We start from the raw sequence: 22476 nt of genomic DNA, 5'->3' as shown, positions 1-22476 counted from the left end.
GTTTGTTCCTTTCGGGAATTTACATTTTAATAGTAATTTTGATAGTAATTATTTAAATAAACAATTCCTTTTATAGGGAGCATAAATGATTATGATTGTAATAATTACGAGGATTCTACCTAAATTCGTCTATGGGTCGGGTCTCGAGTAAGGTATTTTTGGCCAGGGTCCGGCTCTGCGAATATGCAAAGTGTTTTTTCTTATACTTTTTATTATTTTCTTGTTAGTTTTTTTTTACTATTTTGCTACTATTTCACAATTATGTGTATATTATTTTGTTGTTAGTGTTAAGATATTGTATAAATCTTATTTTATTATTAATTTTATTACTATATTAGAGGTATTTTATATTTACTTGTTAAGTTGCATTTATCTTAATATTATTTAAGTATACATATTTTTTTTGAATAATATGACTGGGCTCTTTATTAATAGAATAAAATTCAATACCCAAATTAACATCTGGGCTCAGGTCCGACTGCCAATACAAGCAAAGAAAGAACCTAAATTGGGCATCCCTATTACCTAGCCCATTTCTGAACAAATATGATAAAATAACAATAAAGAATAAATGATGGAATAAAACAAAAGGAAATCAAAAGGAAATCTCCCAGTCACATCTAGCAGTCTGGCCATTTAATGCATTACTCGTCCTTTCATGTCCCAATAACCACGCCTTTGCAGATAGAAATTCCCAAAAAATATCAAAAACTTTGCTACCCTTAACCATTCTCTTTTCCTTTCTCGTTCATCTTTAATCCGGAGATTCTCTCCATCTTCCCTCTGGGTCTGCTACTCTGTGGATCGTCATTTCCCCTACCAGGTATGAGTCCTCCCTTCTTTCTAACGCTTCTTTTGCTAGATTATGGGATTGAATGTTCTTCCATCTATGAAGAAACTGGAAAGTGACGTCTTGAACCTTGGATTTTCTAGTCTGTATGTCATAAATAATCGCTCCAAGAACCGACTTGTCCATTTCTATCGATTGGCATTTTTGAATGAATATTTTCGAACCCCCCCTCTATTGTTGCTGTTGTTAACCCCATTTCTATTACTAATTTAATGGCATCTAATCCTACGAGGGCTTTTGCTGCGAACGGGGTGGGTATATCCTCATGTATAACTGACTTTGAGGCTTTTAAAATGCCCGTCTGGTCTCAAACGACTATACTTGAGGCCAATCTAGCATTTTTTCTGTCAAAAGCGGTATCAAACTGAACTATGATGCCCTCCGTCGCCCTAGTATGACCGTTGGCACTTTTGGTAGAAAATGTGAGTGTTTTCATTCGGATCCCATCCAGCTCTGCTATGTAACTACTAACTTTCCACGCTAAATCCCTAACTGATATGTTCTTCTTTTCATGTACAAGCTGATTTCGGGAACTCCATATGCACCATAACGCACAACAAAAGGACCGACATTACTCCATTGTACTCATTTCAAAAACCCAGGTTAGCCATTCCTAGAAACTTTTATTTCTATGAACTATAGTCCAAGAGAGATTGATGAGATGCCATATTTCACTGATTGCAGGACAAAGTCTAAAGATATGGCTACTGTCTTCCTCTTCGAGTCTACACCGAGAACACCGAACATTGTCTGTTACTTTCTTGAATCTTAGATTTACTAAGGAAGGAATGTAGTTCCAGGAGATTCGCCAAACTAGTATCTTAATTTTACCTGGTAGCTGTAAATCCCATAGTTTTCTATAGCAGTTTTTTGTTTTGGGCTGTAATAAATAAATATTAGGATTCAAGCTAGAATAGTGTAATAGTTTATAGGCGCTTCTTACTGAGAACTCCCCTGAAGGTTCCTCTTTCCACACTTGAAAGTCTGCATGTTCTATCAGGTTCCTCTTTCTACACCTGAAAGTCTGCATGTTCTATCTCTGCTAAAGGAATCTTCAAAATTTTTTGCGCTATGTCCGATTGAAAGGTATTGTTGATTAGATTTCGCTTCCAAGTCCTGTTAGTACTGTTAATTAAATCTGAAACTAATAATACTCCACTGTTTGTCTCTCTTCCTGGCCTACCAATAGCTTCACACCTAGGAATCCAAAAATCAGTCCAGACATCAATCTCGGTCCCTCGTCCAACTCTCCAACATAGCCTATTCTGAATGAGCCCTCGTGTTGCCCAGATGCTCTTCCAGGTATATGAAGGTAACCAACCCAACTGTGCATTTAAAAAGTTTGATTGCAGAAAATATTTGGCTTTAAGAACTCTGGTTAATAATGAACTCAGATTATTAATAAGGCGCCAGCCCTGCTTAGCTAATAACGTAACATTAAAATGGCAAAAATTTCGAAAACCCATGCCTCCATCTTTTAAAGAACACATATTTTTCTAAGAACACTAATGAATTCCTTTCCTCCTGTGCCCCTTTTGCCACCAAAACTTGGCTACAATGCCTTCCATTTCATCGTATAATGTCTTTGGTAATAAAAAACATGCCATTGAGTAAGCCGGTATCGTTTGTAAAACTGCTTTGATAAATATCTCCTTTCCACATTGAGAAAGTAATCTCATATTCCAATTATCAATACGCTGTTTTAGTCTATCCTTCAATGCTTGAAAAGATTCTTTTTTCCTTTCCCAACTAATCTTGGCAGCCCTAAATACCTTTCTAATTCATTGGAGCTCTGGATTCCCAATTAGGTGACCACCATCTGCCTAACTTCCTCAGTTATATTACTGCTAAAAAAGACTACTGATTTTTCAAAATTTACGCAATGACCTGAGCTATTTTTATACTCTCTCAAAATTTGCTTGATTGCACCTACTCTCCTTGTTGCTTCTTCAAATAATATGCAGTTATCAACAAATAGTAAACGGGACACCTTAGGGCCGCTTTTACTAGCATTGACACCTTTTATAAATCATTCTTTAGTAGCAATTCGCATTAGGCCAGATAGACCGTCCCCACATATGAAAAATAAAAATGGGCTTAATGGATCTCCTTGCCTAAGTCCTCTTGTTGGATAGAAAATATCTCCTTTGTTACCATTAACCACTGCTGAATAAGAAACACTAGATATGCATTTCATAATAGATTCAATCCAATTTTGAGCAAATCCTATTCAACTCATGATTTCTTGAATAAAATTCCATTCTACTCTATCATAAGCCTTACTCATCTAACTTGACTGCCATAAATCCTTTCTTCCCCCCTCTCTTCTGTTTCATCGAATGTAAAATTTCATAGGTCACTATTGCATTATCTGTTACGAGTCTCCCTGGCACAAATGCGCTTTGTACTTCATCAATACATTTATCAATAGCTCCTCTAAATCTATTTGCTATCACCTTTTCCAAAATTTTGTAAATAACATTACATAGACTAATTGGCTGAAAATGAGTCAGATGAGAAGGATTAATAATCTTTGGGATAAGCACAATCTGGGTTGCGTTAATTGGGCTAACCTTCATTTCTCCATTCAAAAGATTTAGCAAAAGGAAACAACATCACTCCCAACGATATCCCAACATCTTTGGTAAAAAAGGCTAGAAATCCATCTTCCCTTGGTGCCTTTGTGGATCCTATCTCGGACAAAGCCCCTGAATTTTCTATCCCTTGTAAGGTGCTAAAAGCTTACTATTATCTTCATCAGAGATACATTGTTTAATACCCGAAAAAACATGCTCATTAAAAGTAGTCCTCCCTGTTTTGAATAAATTCTCAAAATACACCAGCGCAATGCCCTCCATTTCCTGAACATCTTCCGTAATCTCTCCACTATCATTCTGTAGCTTCTTAATTTGATTCTTCCTCTTCCTTTGTGTTGCATGACTGTGAAAAAAAAGCTGTGTTCCTATCGCCAAGTTGCAACCAGTTTAACCAAGCTCGCTGTTCCCAATAATATTCTTCCTTTTCAATTTCAAAGTTTAGCTGAGTTTTTGTGTCAATCATGTCAGCCAAATTCCTCTCATCCCTTTCAGCTTCTACTAATTCTGATAATTTATTTGTTAGCATCTCATTTTTCCAATTTCTATTCATTCGTATTTGTCTCGCCGACTTTTTCAGTCCTATTCTCAAAAAATAAAGCTTTTGCAAAAGGTCCCCTACTGCCATTCCCCAAAGGTATTTAACTTCATTAAAAGAGTCTTCTAGAGTACACCATGCCTCAAATTTAAAATTAACACCTTTTCCCTTGACCTTTTATTTTTGAGTTTCAATCAATAGGGGACAATGATTAGAAAAATAATTAACCAGATGTTGAAATATTGCTTCAGGAAACAAAGCCATCCAACTTGCATTAGCAACCCCCTATCAAGTCGTTCTCTTATATTTGTCTTAGTTAGATTCCCCTTCTCCCAAGTAAACCACCTGCCCGAAAAACCCACATCATTTAGTTGACATTCCTCCAGCGTTTTTTGAAACAATTTCATCCTTCTTTCATCTCTAGGTAAGCCTCCTTTTTTTTCAAAGCCATATATAATTTCGTTAAAGTCTCCGCAAACAAACTAATTGTGACAACCCAAATTAAACCCTGGTCGGAATGTGGTTTCGAGACCACATTACCGAGCCAAAAATTTATTTGTCTTTTAATTACATAAATTTTTGGGTGACAGTGAATATATGAGAAATTAAATGCTTAATATTAGCTTTAGGAATGTGAATTAATTCGAAAAGAACCTAGTTGACGAAGTTAGAAAAGATAATAGATGAAATATAAGGAGTAATTAATAATAGGGAGAGGAAGCATGGCTTTGCATGTCAAATTACCCATAAAATACATGGTGGCCGGCCAAGGAGTGATGATGCTCCACTCATTCTAATTTAATATGTTTTTTGGTTAACAAATGATGGGAATAATAATAGGAAAGTGAACAAAAAAAAAGGGTGTTCGTACTTGCCATCTCCTAGCCGAAAAACCAAGAAAAAGAAAGGGAGAAAATATTTGAAGAAGTTCGGCCATTGCTTGTATCTAGGAGGAGTGTTTGATGTTGTGGCATGAAAATGAGGGAGTTTGAATGCTTAATAAGGAGGGAAGAAGGAGTGTTCATGTTTTCTTTATTTTGCAATTGTCGTAACTAGAGGAAGAAGAGGAAGCAAGATTCGGCCAAGGTGGTCCTTTAGATCAAGGTATGTTCAATGATATTTTTGGAAGTTTACACAACCTTTGGGTGATGAGTCTAAATTCTATCTATCCCATGGTTGGATTTGGGGTTGTTGGAGAGTTAGGATTCGGTTAAGGAGCTTAAAAAAATTTTAGTTGATACCTTGATGCTATTAGCATGCTAGTTATATGGATGTGTTAAGTTGCTTGTTATGTTAGCATGAAAGTTGAAATTGTTAAGCTATTTTGTTGGAGGTGCCGAATTTAGGACTAAGAAGAAAATGAGTATTCGGCTAACATAGTGGAAAGGTAGGTGTTGCCGATTGTTAGATTTGGACTATGAGAGTGGCTATAATGGGCATTAAGATGTGGAACTTAAGAAATGTAATTATATGTGGATTTACATGATGTTACAAATAGATGTGAAAATATGCTAGATTAGGAAAATTCGATCAAGTGTTCATGAGATGAAAGTAGGTGTCTAAATGATGTTATAGTTGACATTGTACATATATACATACATTCGGCCATCTAATTGAGTATGAAGGTAGTGTTAAATCTAATTGTGATGCCCATTCCGAAGTATATATATATATACAAAAGTATGCCCATTCGTGATGTTACCTTTAATTATGTGTATAATCGATTAAATGGGTAATTAGTGAGGATGGTTGTCGAATATACAAACATACATATGCATGTGTAATTGAATTATGAATGTTTAGCAAGATGGTTAAACTAGTTGATTTATTGATCAAGCTCAAGGAGTTAAAGGAGGAGAATCAAGCAAAGGCAAAGAAAAGATCATCGAGTAGCCGAGTTGGAACCGTCTTACCCAACACAAGGTAAGTCATTAAGCATATATTTTGTATTAATTTAAATGGTCATAACGTCTATGTAATGAAGCTGAATGGAATGATAAATATATATATATATGTATGCATGGGGTGATGAAAGTATTGAATAAAAAGAAAAGAGGTGAGATGTATTGAGTTGTTGGTTTCGGCACTAAGTGTGCGGGTGTAGACATTTATGATCACGAGATTGGCACTAAGTGTGTGGGTTTCAATTGTACAGCACTAAGTGTGCGAGTTTGATTATATAGCACTAAGTGTGCGAGTTGATTATATAGCACTGAGTGCGGACTTAATATATATTTTTGAATCGCTATGGACACTAAGTGTGCGACATTATTGAGTTGATCACGGACAGCGGATCGGGTAAGTACCTTGAGTTCATGGCTAATAGGCGCTATGTTTATATTTGGAGTTGAGCTTGGTAAGTTTGAACCTATGTGACAATTATAATTGAAGTCACGTACATAAGATTTATCGTGGAATAGGTGAAAGGTCGTTTAGTTGTATGATTGTAACGAAAATAAAATGATGTATAAAAATGCCTCAAATATCCTATTGATTAGTATATGGAATGTTAATGCATGACTTGGTATGAGATTGAACCGATAGGTCTAAGGAACTATGGTATGGTTCGGTGTGGATGGAGTAACTAGCCTCGTTCCATTTTGTTTCTTCTTGTGATAATGTTATTAATGGATGGTAGTGCATTGCTTATGACTTACTGAGTTATATACTTACTCGGTGTTTCCTTGTCATTTATTCTAGGTTTCTTGGACTCATCTCTTTTTGCGTGATCGGGCCGTCATCGAAGTCATCACACCGGCTAGCAACTTTTGGTATATTCTTTTTAGTCGGTCTAGGAGAACATTTCGGCATGTATAGGCTAATATGTTTTGTTGAAATTTGGTATGTAAACTTTTAGCCATGCGAAAATGGCATAAATGTTCGGTTGAATTTGGTTCTATAATGTTAGGTCGTAAGTCTCGGTAATTCGATTTTTATGCCAAATGTCATGGTTGATTATTTTTGGTGTTAAAATTCATGATATGGAAATAGTGTAGTAGGGAGATGTTTGACAATGATTAGCCTTTGGCATAGCTAGTCATGATCATAATTTGTGATATGTATGATGAATTATTAGTTAGATCAAGGAGAAATCACGAAATAGGCATAGTTGCTTTAGTAACAGATGCTGGCAGCAGCAGTGACGTGAGATTGAAAAATCACTAAAAATAGCAGGAGTAGAATTAATTAATGAATAAATTATGTAATTGAAGCTCGATGAGTCTATTTTCATATAGAAGAAACGAAACGACCATATGAGTTGTATGTTAGGAGATAATTAAACTCTTGTGAAACAGGGCCAGAGCGATTTCTGGATTCCCTATTCCGACTTTGGAAATTTATTATAAATTAATCAGAGATAATTAGAAGTCATGCCATATGTGCACAGATTCCCCTTTGAGTCTAGTTTTTATAGAAACAAACGAAATCAGTATTGAAGCCCTGTACAGGGAGATATCCAAGTCGTAATGCGCAAAGGTCAGTGTAGTCGATCCCTGTAACATGGGAGACTTTGACTAATAAATTGTACTAATTGGCCCGACCAAAAATTATAGAAAAAAATATGTAGATGGGCATATGAGTCTAGTTTCGGGGAAAATTTACGGAACTGGATTTCGAGTTTCAGAACTCAAGATATGATTTTTAAAGCGACTAGTACACAGATTGGAAGCTTGTCTGGGAAATTTTTTTAATAAGTGGTTTGAAGTCTGTTAACAACTCGTGTTCGACTCCGGCGACGGTCTCGGGTTCGGGGTGTTACAATTTATTTGGTATTAGAGCTACGGTTTAGTCGGTTCTAGGACTACCATAGCACGTATGAGTCTAGCTATACATGCCTTAATGTTAATGTTTAAATGTGTGATGACTTCTGACGGTTAAAATTTTTGTTTTGATTTGTAAATGGATCCCGGTGTAGAGAGAACTTTGGCGGATGACGTTGAAAGTGTAGCGGCTGCTCCTGCACAAGGGACGCCGCCTGTTGAACCTCAGTCATCTGCAAATAATCAATGTGAGGGGGCTAAACAAGCCTTCTTTACCATGATGAATGAGTGGGTCGCGCAATATGTCCGAACCAATCCGGCTGTCCAACAATTTCCGAATTTGAATAATCCACCCCAAGAGCCCGTAATGCCATCAGTTACTGATCCTGTGAGGCTGAGTAAGCCACCTGTAGACTTGATTAGGAAGCGCGGGGCCGAGGAGTTCAGGGCCATAGTTACTGATGATGTTGAAAGGGCCGAGTTCTGACTTGATAACACCATTCGGGTGTTTGATGAACTGTCATGCACGCCCGATGAATGTCTAAAGTGTGCTATATCCTTGTTGCGAGACTCAGCCTACTATTGGTGGAGGACCTTGATTTCCATAGTCCCAAACGAACGAGTTACTTGGGACTTCTTTCAAACGAAATTTCAAAAGAAATATATTAGTCAATGGTTCATTGATCAAAAGCGTAAGAAATTCTTGGAACTCAAGCAAGGCCGTATGACAGTATCTGAATACGAACATGAATTCGTAAGACTCAGTAGGTATGCCCGGGAGTGTGTAGCCGATGAGGTTGCTATGTGCAAAAGATTTGAAGAAGGATTGAATGAAGATTTAAAGCTACTAGTGGGTATTTTGGAGATAAAAGAATTCGTAACACTAGTCGAACGAGCCTGCAAGGCGGAAGAACTTGGAAAGGAGAAGAAGGCTGAATTTGAAGCTAGAGACTATCATAAAAGATCGATGGGTAAAGCTCCGTTCTCAGCTGTAAAGAAGTTCAAGGAGGACACTAATAAGTCGAGGACGACTGCGGGAATTTCCATCAGAGCACGACCATCGACGGACTCCCGAGCTACTTCAGTAGCTAGTGTGGGCAATAATCGTCAAGAGAAACCTGAATGTCCCCAATGCGGAAGACAACACCTAGGTGAATGTTGGGGTAAGTCTACTAACAGGGCCTGTTACAGATGCGGTTCGAAGGACCACTTCATTAGAGATTGCACGGAGCTTGATGAGAAGAATAAGATTCAAGGTGCAAGACCTAGTGGAGTGACAACTAGAGGTAGACCACCGAGAATTTTAGGAGGTAGGGGTGGTAGTCAGAGAGGGGCCTCTGATACGGCTGTTCGAGCCGAGAACCATACTCCTGCTAGAGCATATGCCATTCGCGCACGAGAGGAGGCATCCTCCCCTGACGTCATCACTGGTACCTTCACTCTCTTTGATACTAATGTAATTGCATTAATTGACCCTGGCTCTACTCATTCATATGTATGTGAAACCTTAACATCTAGTAAGACTCTACCTGTTGAGTCTACTGAGTTTGTAATTCAGGTGTCAAATCCCTTGGGTCGTCACGTGCTTGTCGACAAAGTGTAAGAAATGCCCCCTAGTAATTCGAGATTCCTGTTTTTCGACGGACTTGATGCTTTTGCCGTTTGATGAATTTGATGTTATTCTTGGTTTGGATTGGTTGACCGCGCATGATGCGGTTGTGAATTGCAAAAGCAAGACTATTGATTTGAGGTGCGTAAATAATGAGATAATTCGAGTTGAGTCTACGGACTTAAAGATGTTGCCAGTTGTAATATCAGCAATGTTGGCCCAGAAATATGTAAGAAAAGGGTGCGAAGCATACCTCGCGTATGTACTTGATGATAGAATTAGAAAAGAAACCCGAATCTGTGCCAGTGGTTTGTGAATACCCGGATGTTTTTCCTGAAGAATTACCGGGTTTACCACCTGTTCGGGAGGTAGAGTTTGGTATTGAGCTTGTACCTGGAACTACGCCAATTTCGATAGCTCCGTATCGTATGGCACCAACCGAGTTAAAAGAATTGAAAGCTCAGTTGCAAGAGTTGACGGATAGAGGTTTCGCTCGACCAAGTTTCTCACCTTGGGGTGCACCAGTATTGTTCGTGAAAAAGGACGAAATCATAAGGTTGTGCATTGATTATCGTCAACTGAATAAAGTGACGATAAAGAATAAATATCCATTACCGCGTATTGATGATTTGTTTGATCAACTAAAGGGAGCCTCAGTGTTTTCAAAGATAGATTTGAGATCGGGTTATTATCAGTTGCGGATTCGAGATTCGGACGTACCCAAAACTGCTTTCAGAACGAGGTACGGTCACTACGAGTTCTTAGTGATGCCGTTCGGGCTCACTAATGCCCCTGCTGTATTTATGGATTTGATGAATCGGATCTTCAGACAGTATTTGGACCGGTTCGTAGTTGTGTTCATTGATGACATCTTGGTCTATTCAGGAGATGAGACCGAACATGCTGAGCACCTAAGATTAGTGTTGCAAATTTTGCGGGATAAGCAGTTATATGCTAAGTTCAGTAAGAGTGAGTTCTGGTTAAGAGAGGTTAGCTTATTGGGTCATGTGGTATCCGCATCGGGTATTCGAGTTGACCCGAGTAAAATTTCAGCCATACTTAACTGGAAGCCTCCAAGAAATATTATCGAAGTTCGGAGCTTCCTGGGGCTCGCCGGTTATTACCGACGATTTGTAAAAGGTTTCTCGATGATAGCTGCACCGTTGACGAAACTACTCCAAAAAGATGTTGAGTTTGAGTGGACAGAGAACTGTCAGAAAAGTTTCGATCGACTAAAGACCTGTTTAACCGAAGCTCCAGTGCTAGTACAACCGGAGTCCGGGAAAGAGTTTGTCATTTATAGTGATGCATCCTTACTTGGGCTAGGTTGTGTGTTGATGCAAGAAGGTCGAGTTGTGGCTTACACGTCGAGACAATTAAAGCCGCATGAGAAACTATCTGACTCACGATCTTGAATTAGCAGCCATAGTGTTCGCCTTGAAAATATGGCGATATTACTTGTTTGGAGAAATGTGTCATATTTATTCAGACCACAAGAGTCTAAAATATCTGATGACTCAAAGAGATCTAAATCTACGGCAAAGACGTTGGCTTGAGTTGTTGAAGGACTACTAACTTGTTATTGATTATCACCCGGGAAAGGTTAACGTGGTTGCTGATGCTTTAAGTCGGAAAGCACTATTTGCTTTGAGAGCGGTGAATGCTCACTTATCCGTCTCACCCGATGGGGTGCTAGTAGCTGAATTAGAGGCCAAACCATTATTGATTCGTCAAATACTTGAATTCCAGAAAGTCGACGCTGAATTGGTCACTAAACGAGCTGAATGTGCTTCGAATGAGGAATCGGAGTTTCGGATTGACGACAATGATTGCTTGACGTTCAGAAGTCGATTATGTGTTCCAAGAAATTCGGAACTTATTTCAATGATTTTGGACGAGGCTCACAGTAGTCGAATGTCAGTCCACCCAGGTAGTACTAAAATGTACAATGACCTGAAACGTCAATTTTGGCGGCCCGGTATGAAACGAGACATTTCCGAATTTGTTTCAAGGTGTTTGATATGCCAACAAGTAAAAGCGGAACATCAAGTGCCGTCGGGATTACTTCAGCCGATCATGATACCCGAATGGAAGTGGGATCGGGTAACGATGGATTTTGTATCTGGATTGCCATTGTCATCAAGCAAGAAAGATGCAATCTGGGTCATTGTTGATAAATTGACTAAGTCTGCTCATTTTATCCCTGTCCGTACGGATTTTTCGCTCGATAAATTGGCAGAATTATGTCTCCCAAATAGTTCGGTTGCATGGGGTACCTATTTCCATCGTGTCGGATAGAGACCCAAGATTTACCTCGCGATTTTGGAAGAAATTACAAGAAGCATTGGGTACCAAGATGCACTTTAGCACCGCATTCCATCCTCAGACCGATGGCCAATCTGAGCGGATAATTCAAATACTCGAGGATATGTTGAGATGTGTTTTAGAGTTTTGTGGTTCATGGGAAAGATATCTGCCTTTGATCGAATTCGCTTACAACAATAGTTTTCAGTCAAGCATTAAGATGGCACCTTACGAGGCTTTATACGGTCGTAAATGCCGTACCCCATTATTTTGGACTGAACTTAGTGAAAGTAAGATCCTTGGGGTTGATTTGATTAAGGATGCCGAGCAGAAAGTCCGAGTAATTCGCGAAAGTTTGAAAGCCGCTTCGGATCGTCAAAAGTCGTATGCGGATTTGAAAAGAAAAGACATTGAATATCAGGTTGGAGACAAAGTATTTCTCAAAGTTTCGCCCTGGAAGAAGGTGCTTAGATTTGGTCGTAAGGGCAAATTGAGTCCGAGGTTCATCGGTCCGTACGAAGTATCCGAACGAGTTGGACCAGTTGCATACCGATTAATTTTGCCCCCTGAGCTCGAAAAGATTCACAACATTTTTCATGTCTCGATGCTTCGACGATATAGGTCCGATCCATCGCACGTAATTCCTCCATCAGAGATCGAGATTCAATCTAATTTGAGTTACGAAGAAGAACCAGTTCGTATTTTAGCACGTGAAGTAAAAGAACTACGAAACAGGAAAATCTCATTAGTGAAGGTACTGTGGCATAAACACGGAATTGAAGAAGCCACTTGGGAACTTGAGGACTCTATGAAGGATCGATATCCAAAATTATTTACCGGTAAGATTTTCGGGGACGAAAATTTCTTATGTGAGGGAGAGTTGTGACAACCCAAATTAAACCCTGTTCGGAATATGGTTTCGAGACCACATTACCGAGCCAAAAATTTATTTTTGTGTTTTAATTACATAAATTTTTGGGTGACAGTGAATATATGAGAAATTAAATGCTTAATATTAACTTTAGGAATGTGAATTAATTTGAAAAGGACCTAGTTGACGAAGTTAGAAAAGATAATAGATGAAATATAAGGAGTAATTAATAATAGGGAGAGGAAGCATGGCTTTGCATGTCAAATTACCCATAAAATACATGGTGGCCGGCCAAGGAGTGATGATGCTCCACTCATTCTAATTTAATATGTTTTTTGGTTAACAAATGATGGGAATAATAATAGGAAAGTGAACAAAAAAAAGGGGGTGTTCATACTTGCCATCTCCTAGCCGAAAAATCAAGAAAAAGAAAGGGAGAAAATTTTTGAAGAAGTTCGGCCATTGCTTGTATCTAGGAGGAGTGTTTGATGTTGTGGCATGAAAATGAGGGAGTTTGAATGCTTAATAAGGAGGGAAGAAGGAGTGTTTATGTTTTCTTTCTTTTGCAATTGTCGTAACTAGAGGAAGAAGAGGAAGCAAGATTCGGCCAATGTGGTCCTTTAGATCAAGGTATGTTCAATGATATTTTTGGAAGTTTACACAACCTTTGGGTGATGAGTCTAAATTCTATCTATCCCATGGTTGGATTTGGGGTTGTTGGAGAGTTAGGATTCGGCTAAGGAGCTTAAAAAATTTTAGTTGATACCTTGATGCTATTAGCATGCTAGTTATATGGATGTGTTAAGTTGCTTGTTATGTTAGCATGAAAGTTGAAATTGTTAAGCTATTTTGTTGGAGGTGCCGAATTTAGGACTAAGAAGAAAATGAGTATTCAGCTAACATAGTGGAAAGGTGGGTGTTGCCGATTGTTAGATTTAGACTATGGGAGTGGCTATAATGGGCATTAAGATGTGGAACTTAAGAAATGTAGTTATATGTGGATTTACATGATGTTACAAATAGATGTGAAAATATGCTAGATTAGGAAAATTCGATCAAGTGTTCATGAGATGAAAGTAGGTGTTTAAATGATGTTATAGTTGACATTGTACATATATACATACATTCGGCCATCTAATTGAGTATGAAGGTGGTGTTAAATCTAATTGTGATGCCCATTCCGAAGTATATATATACATATATATATACATAAGTATGCCCATTCGTGATGTTACCTTTAATTATGTGTATAATCGATTAAATGGGTAATTAGTGAGGATGGTTGCCGAATATACAAACATACATATGCATGTGTAATTGAATTATGAATGTTTAGCAAGATGGTTAAACTAGTTGATTTATTGATCAAGCTCAAGGAGTTAAAGGAGGAGAATCAAGTAAAGGTAAAGAAAAGATAATCGAGTAGCCGAGTTGGAACCGTCTTACCCAACACAAGGTAAGTCATTAAGCATATATTTTGTATTAATTTAAATGGTCATAACGTCTATATAATGATGCTGAATGGAATGATAAATATATATATGTATGCATGGGGTGATGAAAGTATTGAATAAAAAGAAAAGAGGTGAGATGTATTGAGTTGTTGGTTTCGGCACTAAGTGTGCGGGTGTAGACATTTATGATCACGAGATTGGCACTAAGTGTGCAGGTTTAAATTGTACAGCACTAAGTGTGCGAGTTTGATTATATAGCACTAAGTGTGCGAGTTGATTATATAGCACTGAGTGTGCGGACTTAATATATATTTTGAATCGTTATGGACACTAAGTGTGCGACATTATTGAGTTGATCACGGACAGCGGATCGGGTAAGTACCTTGAGTTCATGGCTAATAGGCGCTATGTTTATATTTGGAGTTGAGCTTGGTAAGTTTGAACCTATGTGACAATTATAATTGAAGTCACGTACATAAGATTTATCATGGAATAGGTGAAAGGTCGTTTAGTTGTATGATTGTAACGAAAATAAAATGATGTATAAAAATGCCTCAAATATCCTATTGATTAGTATATGGAATGTGAATGCATGACTTGGTATGAGATTGAACCGATAGGTCTAAGGAACTATGGTATGGTTCGGTGTGGATGGAGTAACTAGCCTCGTTCCATTTTGTTTCCTCTTGTGATAATGTTATTAATGGATGGTAGTGCATTGCTTATGACTTACTGAGTTATATACTCACTCGGTGTTTCCTTGTCACCTATTCTAGGTTTCTTGGACTCGTCTCTTTTTGCGTGATCGGGCCGTCATCGAAGTCATCACACCGGCTAGCAACTTTTGGTATCTTCTTTTAGTCGGTCTAGGAGAACATTTCGGCATGTATAGGCTAATATGTTTTGTTGAAATTTGGTATGTAAACTTTTAGCCATGCGAAAATGGCATAAATGTTCGGTTGGATTTGGTTCTATAATGTTAGGTCGTAAGTCTTGGTAATTCGATTTTTATGCCATATGTCATGGTTGATTATTTTTGGTGTTAAAATTCATGATATGGAAATAGTGTAGTAGGGAGATGTTTGACAATGATTAGCCTTTGGCATGGCTAGTCATGATCATAATTTGTGATATGTATGATGAATTACTAGTTAGATCAAGGAGAAATCACGAAATAGGCATAGTTGCTTTAGTAACAGATGCTGGCAGCAGCAGTGACGTGAGATTGAAAAATCACTAAAAATAGTAGGAGTGGAATTAATTAATGAATAAATTATGTAATCGAAGCTCGATGAGTCTATTTTCATATAGAAGAAACGAAACGACCATATGAGCTGTATGTTAGGAGATAATTAAACTCTTGTGAAACAGGGCCAGAGCGATTTCTGGATTCCCTGTTCCGACTTTGGAAATTCATTATAAATTAACCAGAGATAATTAGAAGTCATTCCATATGTGCACAGATTCCCCTTTGAGTCTAGTTTCTATAGAAACAAACGAAATCAGTATTGAAGCCCTGTATAGGGAGATATCCAAGTCGTAATGCGCAAAGGTCAGTGTAGTCGATCCCTGTAACATGGGAGACTTTGACTAATAAACTGTACAAATTGGCCCGACCAAAAATTCTAGAAAAAATATGTAGATGGGCATATGAGTTTAGTTTCGGGAAAAATTTACGGAACTGGATTTCGAGTTTCAGAACTCAAGATATGATTTTTAAAGCGACTAGTACGCAGATTGGAAGCTTGTCTGGGAAATTTTTTTAATAAGTGGTTTGAAGTCTGTTAACACCTCGTGTTCGACTCCGGCGACGGTCTCGGGTTCGGGGTGTTACACTAAGGGGTATCTTCATCGCGATTAAGAGTTTTCAGTGCAGCCTAAGAGTCTTCTCTATCTCGAGCATAAGGGGTACCATAAAAGCCCATAAATCGGCACTTTCCACTGATTTCTGCGTCTTCCATGATCACATTAATATGCCTCTTGGAAAAACTTTTAAGAGTTATCGCAATATCGTTTCTCCATGCCATACACAAACCTCCTCTCGTTCCATCCGAATCAACTTCAATTCCATTTGCAAAGCCACAACTTCTTCGAACTCTCTCCATTTGTAAACTACAAAGTTTAGTCTCCATAAAGAAGACTAACTGGGGATTAAAAATCTTCAGCGAGTGCCGAAGTCTCCTGATTGTTCGAGATCTCCCCAAACCACGAACATTCCAACTTAAAATTTTCATTGCGTTCGGTCGGTTTGCCTTTTGGCAGCCGCCGACAATATTAGATTGTGTTCTCCACTCTCCTATTTCTGGATAGCACCTTACTGATATCATCATTTTCTGCTAAATTATCATATTCAACTCTAGATCTTTTCTTCCCCTCCTCTCCTATAAGTGTTGGGTCCTATAATTTATTTTTAATTTGTTGAAAAATATTTATTTTAATGTTTTCAATATTTTTTATAGATTATATTTTTAAAAATATATATAAAATTAACACGAATAGTCCGTATCAGACTAGACCCGAATTTTAAGATTTTTATTCAGGTTAAATTTAGGTAAAATTTTATATTCAATTTTGAGTTAGGCCGAACCAAACCTAATTAAGAGTTGTAAATTTTTTATTAAACCGGAACCATGACACCTCGAATTCTACCTTTAACCCTCCTCGTCGAATGTAAATTAATCTTAAATTTCAATATAGACCCCCTTAGTTAAAAAAAGCAAAAACTAAAATTTCTGACCAAAAAAAAAAAATCTCGAAGGTTACAATCAGAATCTTGTCCTTCATACAATACTAAAAAAGAAGAGGAAAAAAAAAAGGAAAAAGAAAAATATTGCAAGAACAAATCAAAAGTAGATTACAAGAATAAAATTTAGAAGGTCTTATGCCTTCTAAACGAAGCAGTCTAATTGAAACGATCAAAGCAGCTTGCTTGAGCCATCTGAAAAAAAAGAACGAAAAGGAAAAGAAAAGAAAAACTACAAAATCCCTCGCCATCTTAGTTTTCTTTTTCTTCATACAAAAAGAGGTTGGATTTTCTTTACTTTTTTTTGGTTCCTTAATTATGGTTTCTTCCTTGACATGGAACCAGAGTTTCCATCAAACAAATCATCAATGAAAGTCTCAATGTCTTCAGGCTGGAACTTTATGTACTTCTCTGTTTGTCTTCCAGGATCCAAGTAGCCAGAGAACCTTGCCAAGAATGATCTGTATGCTGGTATCACTATTGCTGATATGGAAACCCTTAGCTCTGATTGCAGCTGCTTATCATTCACCACCCACAAGCTTTGAGTCCTATGGATATCATCGAACATGGCGTTAAAGCTCTTGAACCTCTCTTTCAGCACTGGTTTCACCACCTTCCCGTTCACATTCAATCCTTCCACGTTCAAACAACCCAATAGCTTCATCCACGTCTCCCGCTTGTAAGTCTGGTGGTAGTTCCTTAGATCAGACGATGTCTTGCGGCACCACGTGTCCTTCATTGCCTGATGGATCTCTGCTGAGCTTTTGATCTTCTGCAACATGTAACGCCCATTGTTCATCATGAAGATGCAACTCAAGGCTATGTCCTTGTAAAGCTTGGACTTTGCCTCTAGAGCCGAATCCAACAAATCCAAGATTCTCAACACTTGCCCCACGAATGGGGACTGATTTTCGTCATCGTATTTGTTTTTTTCTGAGTCCCCTTCGTAGCTCCGGGGCTTGTTCGTTGAATTAGCTCTTTCGATCTTGGAATGGTCCTTGAATACTTTCTCTATCGTCTCCTTGTACTCATCACATGCATACTTGAGGTAATTCATGGTGTAGCGAGTCAAAGGATGAACAGCCCCTCCAGGAACTGGGGTTTTCCCTGTATCGGATTTTATTGCATTCTCAAGGTCACAAAAGATGAAAATCGCCATTTCACCTATCCGGCAACGTGTCGTGGTCATTTCATTCCGGAGTTCTTCAGCCCATTTAGGCAACACGCCGTCGAGGGAGGAAAGATTGTCGCGCAACGTGTCGTATATGTCGAGGAACTTGAAGAGTTTCTCCGTTGAACGCTTGATGGTGGCGACCGCTTCAACAAAATTGAGAAGCTGGAGAAACACACCGCGTACGATGTTGCTGAAGAGGTTGGTGGATAAGGAAGGGTAACCGGAGAAGACTGTTTCGACCAACCTGCACTCATTAGAGAAGTAGACTTTGGTACATTGTTTGAAGGCCTTGATCCATGGGGGGATGTTTTTTTCCAATGCTTCCCATTGCATTTTCTGAGCCTCATCGATGCTGATCTTCTCATATCCAAGCTTGTTCAAGGTCTCATCAATTATGTTTCTCCTGGTAACCATGTAAGCCTCACAACATTCAGATTCATATCCGCCAAAGATCATCTCCTTGGCGATTTTATTCAACTTGGGTATCACTTGGTAAGAATACCCCGAGAAGTTGGATTCCTCTTTTGATTGATCAAGAGTCGATTGATCTTCGCCGTGTTGATCTGCAACAACCTCCTGTTTCAAGTCAGGTTCCTCAAGGAGAGACCTGAATTCGTCCTCCAAATAACACATGGCTTGTTGTTGAATCTGACCAATGCGGTTGATTAACGGAGCCTTGACGGAATCCGATAGATGTTTATACAGTCTTGATATCTGGTCCACAACTTTAAGGAAGGATCCATCATCATGAAAAAGCGGCTCATGCTTAGATAATTTCTTTTCTACAAGATCTACATACTTGTGGACAAAGTCAGGAATGTCTGGAGCTTCTGCATCATTTTCGAGTTTTGACAAGAAAGTTTCGATATCATCATAAGATTTTTGCAGGGTATGTTTGATCCCAGCGCGTTCTTCTTTTTCTTTGTCATCGATGTCTTGAGATTGAGGTTGTTCGCTCTTGGTTTCTTTCTCGGTTTTCTCCACCTCAGAGCTTTCTTCCTTGTCATCTCCTTTCTTAAAACTCGAAGAAGTTGCAGGCTTGTGATTCTCTTCCATGGCTAGAAAAAAAGGAAACGATAATGAAGGGATGAAGAAGATTAGATGAAGGGAAGGATAAATTTAGTGGATTTCTTTTAGCCTCATTTGTTTTTATTTTTATTTTTGTTTTTGTTCTTTTCTTCTCTTTTTTCTCTTTCTTTTTTATGTGTGTGTGTGTGTTTTGTGTTTTTATCTGAATATGAAATTGACATTGAAATGGTCGTGGGTGGCAGTAATGTACGGAAAGGAAGTTGTGGGGTTTGATTGGCAGAGTAGTTTTGATTTGGTTCTTTGCTTGGTTTAATGGTTTTATTATCTGTTTTAGGAGAGTTGACTTTTTTTTTTATAAATTACAATAGTAGGATAAAGTTTGAACAACAAATGTAAATAAGGTAATTTAATTTTAAGAGTGAATATTCTTAACCATTAGACTATCACATGAGGTTTAAGAGAATTAATTCTTTACTATAAATATATAAAATACATATATATATATATGTTTTGGCACTCTTTTGGTGCTTCCCACAATCTCTTTCCCCTGCATCCGATTCCCTCTTTGATAGTGATTATATAAAAAGATTTATGTTAGATGCCTTCTGAATAATTTTATACGGTTAATTAATCAAAAATAATATCATAACAATGGAATTATACAAAGTATGGGGTAAACAATGAAGGTATTTCGTATTGTAGGTAAAATAAGGAGCCACTAAGAATGATGATGTATCTCACGAAGGATGAGATTCGAGTAAAGTATAAGTTATAGAGTTCATGTTTTTTCTTGATCTCGATAGAGGGAATATTAACAAGTAAAGGAAGGTCTAACGGGAGCTCCTTATTGCATGATTACGTATTTGATAGATTCCAATTTAGACTCATATTAAGGTATAGTCTGGATGTGACCTTCCAATTTAGTGAGATAAAAACATCAATGAGATTAGAAATGATATGAATGGCATAGTAGTGACGCTTTTTTCGTGGCGGTATGAAGTGTTCATGTACGAAAGGCATAAGAGATACTTTGGTGTGGGGGTATAATAAATATTTTTTTAATTTTAAAAAAAATAAATTTAAATAATTTAATTTTTGATGATGTATTATTATTTGATTCACCAACAACATATAAAATTACTTTATATAAATATATCAAATTATGATAAATAATATACTATCAATATACTAAATGACTAAATATACAATAAATTATCTATATATAAAAATTGTGATCGAGTTTGGTGGCTGAAAACACTAAATTGATTAAGCAAACTATATAAAAGCCCCAATAAAAATTTTTACAAGAAGAGATGAAGGTATTTGACACTTCTAATCTTTAATAAAAACTAAAAATAACATTCATTTACTAAAAGAACATCCATTAAACATTATTTAATTTTTTTAAATATAATTTTATTTTAAAATTTTGTTAGGTGATTTAAAAGGTAATCTAGTAATAAATAAAAATAAAATCAACAAGTATTTAGTGTAGTACTAAGATAGTAAGACACATTACATCTTTTAAAAGAAGAACTAAGGTATGAATGTAACAACTCGATTTAGGGCCTAGTCGGAATAGTGGTCTCGGGACCACAAATCCAGAGTCGAATAAATTATTTTATTATTATTTTTTAGTCATTGCATGTTTATATTAGTGTATGAAAAATTTGGTGAGTTAATTTTGACGTTCGTGAGCTCAATTGAAAAAAAAAAACTAAATCGCATAAAATACAAAAGTCCTAAATTGATAGCTAAAAGTGTCAAATAGCTAGGGAATAAAAATTGGGGGTCATTAAAGAGCAATTAGACCCTACTGTGATAGCTTAGCCAGCCATGAGAGATGAAGGTGTGGTAAAGTCAACATTAGGTAATATTGATGACATAAGGTGTATTATAATAATGCCAAAAAGCCTAGCTATCATTTTCTTTTCTCCATCCTTTCTTTTGACCAAAATTTTTAGCAAAGAAATGGGGTTTTAAGAGCTTGAAATTTTAGCAACTTTAAGCCTTCACAAGTAAGTAATTTTAATGGCTTTTATTGAATATTTTTGTACTTTTAAGACCATTGAAGCATGAGCTTTCAAATGAGGGTACTATTTTGCAAAATGATCAAGAGTGTAAGGTTTTGCCATGAAAGGATTTGTAATGTTTGCTGAGTTTTTATGGAAGAAAATAAGTCTTGGGTGTGTTATGAACAACTTTTGTGAAATGTGTTAGCATGAAAACACCTAAAAGGACTATATTGCATAAGTTGTAAAATAGATGTTAAATATGTGAAATAGTGGGAATTTGGAGTTGCTATAAGAGTAAAAAGGGTTTGACTAGGCTTAAGATATGAAGAAATTTGATGAAAATTGATTTTTGGGCCTAGGGGTAAAATAATCATTTTGTTAAAGTCTAAGGGCAAAATGGTCATTTTACCAAAGATATGAATTTTTGATTGCTTAATTTTATTTAGTGACTAAATAAGTGTATTTTGCAATTATAGATCAAGAATCACCAAATCCGAACTTAAATCGGGGGAAAGCCAAGCAAATCGATTAAATCGACTAGTCGCCACATTTTGTAATCTGAGGTAAGTTGTATGTAAATAATACAACTACAATGTTAATGTATGTGTTGAATTGTACTTGAATTTAATATAGCATGAATTACTTGATTATGGAACTGAAAAAACATGATGGTAATAGAGATAGTAGAGTTCCCGTTTGAACCTAGAAAATAAATCAAATATTCATGACATAACATATGGGTTATTGTGAGCTAGTGTAAGACATGTCTGGAACATGCATCGGCCACATTATGAGAGCCTGTGTAAGACCATGTCTGGGACATGGCACCGGCATTGAGACGAGTGCTAGTGTAAGACATGTCTGGAACATGCATCGGTCGCGAGAGCAAGTCATTGTAAGACATGTTTGGGACATGCATCGGCTACGAGATGTGTCAGTGTGAGACCATGTCTGGGACATGGTGTAACATCCCGAAATAGGGCCTAGTCAGAATAGTGGTTTCGGGACCAAAAATCTGACATTGAAATATTTATTTTATGATTATTATGAGATTTATAATATGAGAATATGTATGTGTTAAAGTTTCATGAAGAAATTCTTTGAGTAAGGGGTCCAATTAGGAAATAAGGACCAAATTGAATAAATTTCAAAACTTAGATTCTAGAAGCAATTTGTATGAAATTGCTTTAGATTATAAATTAGAAGGTCTTGGAGAGCAATTTGCCCAATTTCTAAGTTTTTGGACAAAAATGGGCTTGTATGGATGAAATTTTAAAGAAAGGGCTTAAGGGTATTTTGGTCATTTGGCATTTTAATGAAACAAAATGGGAAAAAGAAGGAAAAATTCAGCCATTCTTCTCCCTTGTCCAGCCGAAATTCTTAAGCCACCATATCTAGGGTTTTTAACATTTTCAAGCTCAATAGTAAGTGCTCCTAAGCCTCATTTTTAATGTTCTTCGTATTTTTGAAATCTCGGTAGCTTGCTCTCTCTATTTTTACCCATATTTCATGCTGGGGTTCATGACTGGAAATT

General features: G+C 37.2%; 1 protein-coding gene and 1 long non-coding RNA gene across 8 annotated transcripts; one reads left to right on the top strand and one right to left on the bottom strand.

The window, feature by feature from the left end:
- The first annotated feature begins 580 nt into the window (after positions 1–580).
- Positions 581–7102, top strand: LOC107888842 (uncharacterized). 7 transcript variants are annotated; one of them, XR_001681516.2, is made up of 7 exons: positions 618–823; positions 1083–1272; positions 1371–1452; positions 1535–1936; positions 2040–2162; positions 5820–5905; positions 6683–7078. It is a non-coding gene; the product is annotated as an uncharacterized lncRNA (long non-coding RNA). The 7 variants fall into 7 exon arrangements; XR_001681515.2 differs by having other exon boundaries at positions 581–1272; positions 2040–2152; positions 6683–7102; XR_005901834.1 differs by having other exon boundaries at positions 581–1272; positions 6683–7102.
- Positions 7103–16811: 9709 nt separating this feature from the next.
- Positions 16812–19193, bottom strand: LOC107888843 (exocyst complex component EXO70B1). The gene has a single exon (XM_016813090.2). It carries the CDS (start codon positions 18952–18954, stop codon positions 17041–17043), a length of 1914 nt encoding a protein of 637 aa, XP_016668579.1. The 5' UTR covers positions 18955–19193; the 3' UTR covers positions 16812–17040.
- Between the last annotated feature and the right edge of the window lie 3283 nt (positions 19194–22476).

This window comes from Gossypium hirsutum, chromosome A09 (genome assembly GCF_007990345.1).
Source record: "Gossypium hirsutum isolate 1008001.06 chromosome A09, Gossypium_hirsutum_v2.1, whole genome shotgun sequence".
Taxonomy (NCBI): domain Eukaryota; kingdom Viridiplantae; phylum Streptophyta; class Magnoliopsida; order Malvales; family Malvaceae; genus Gossypium; species Gossypium hirsutum.
The sequence above is the reverse complement of the archived record's forward strand: the minus strand, read 5'-3'. Positions and strand labels throughout refer to the sequence as shown.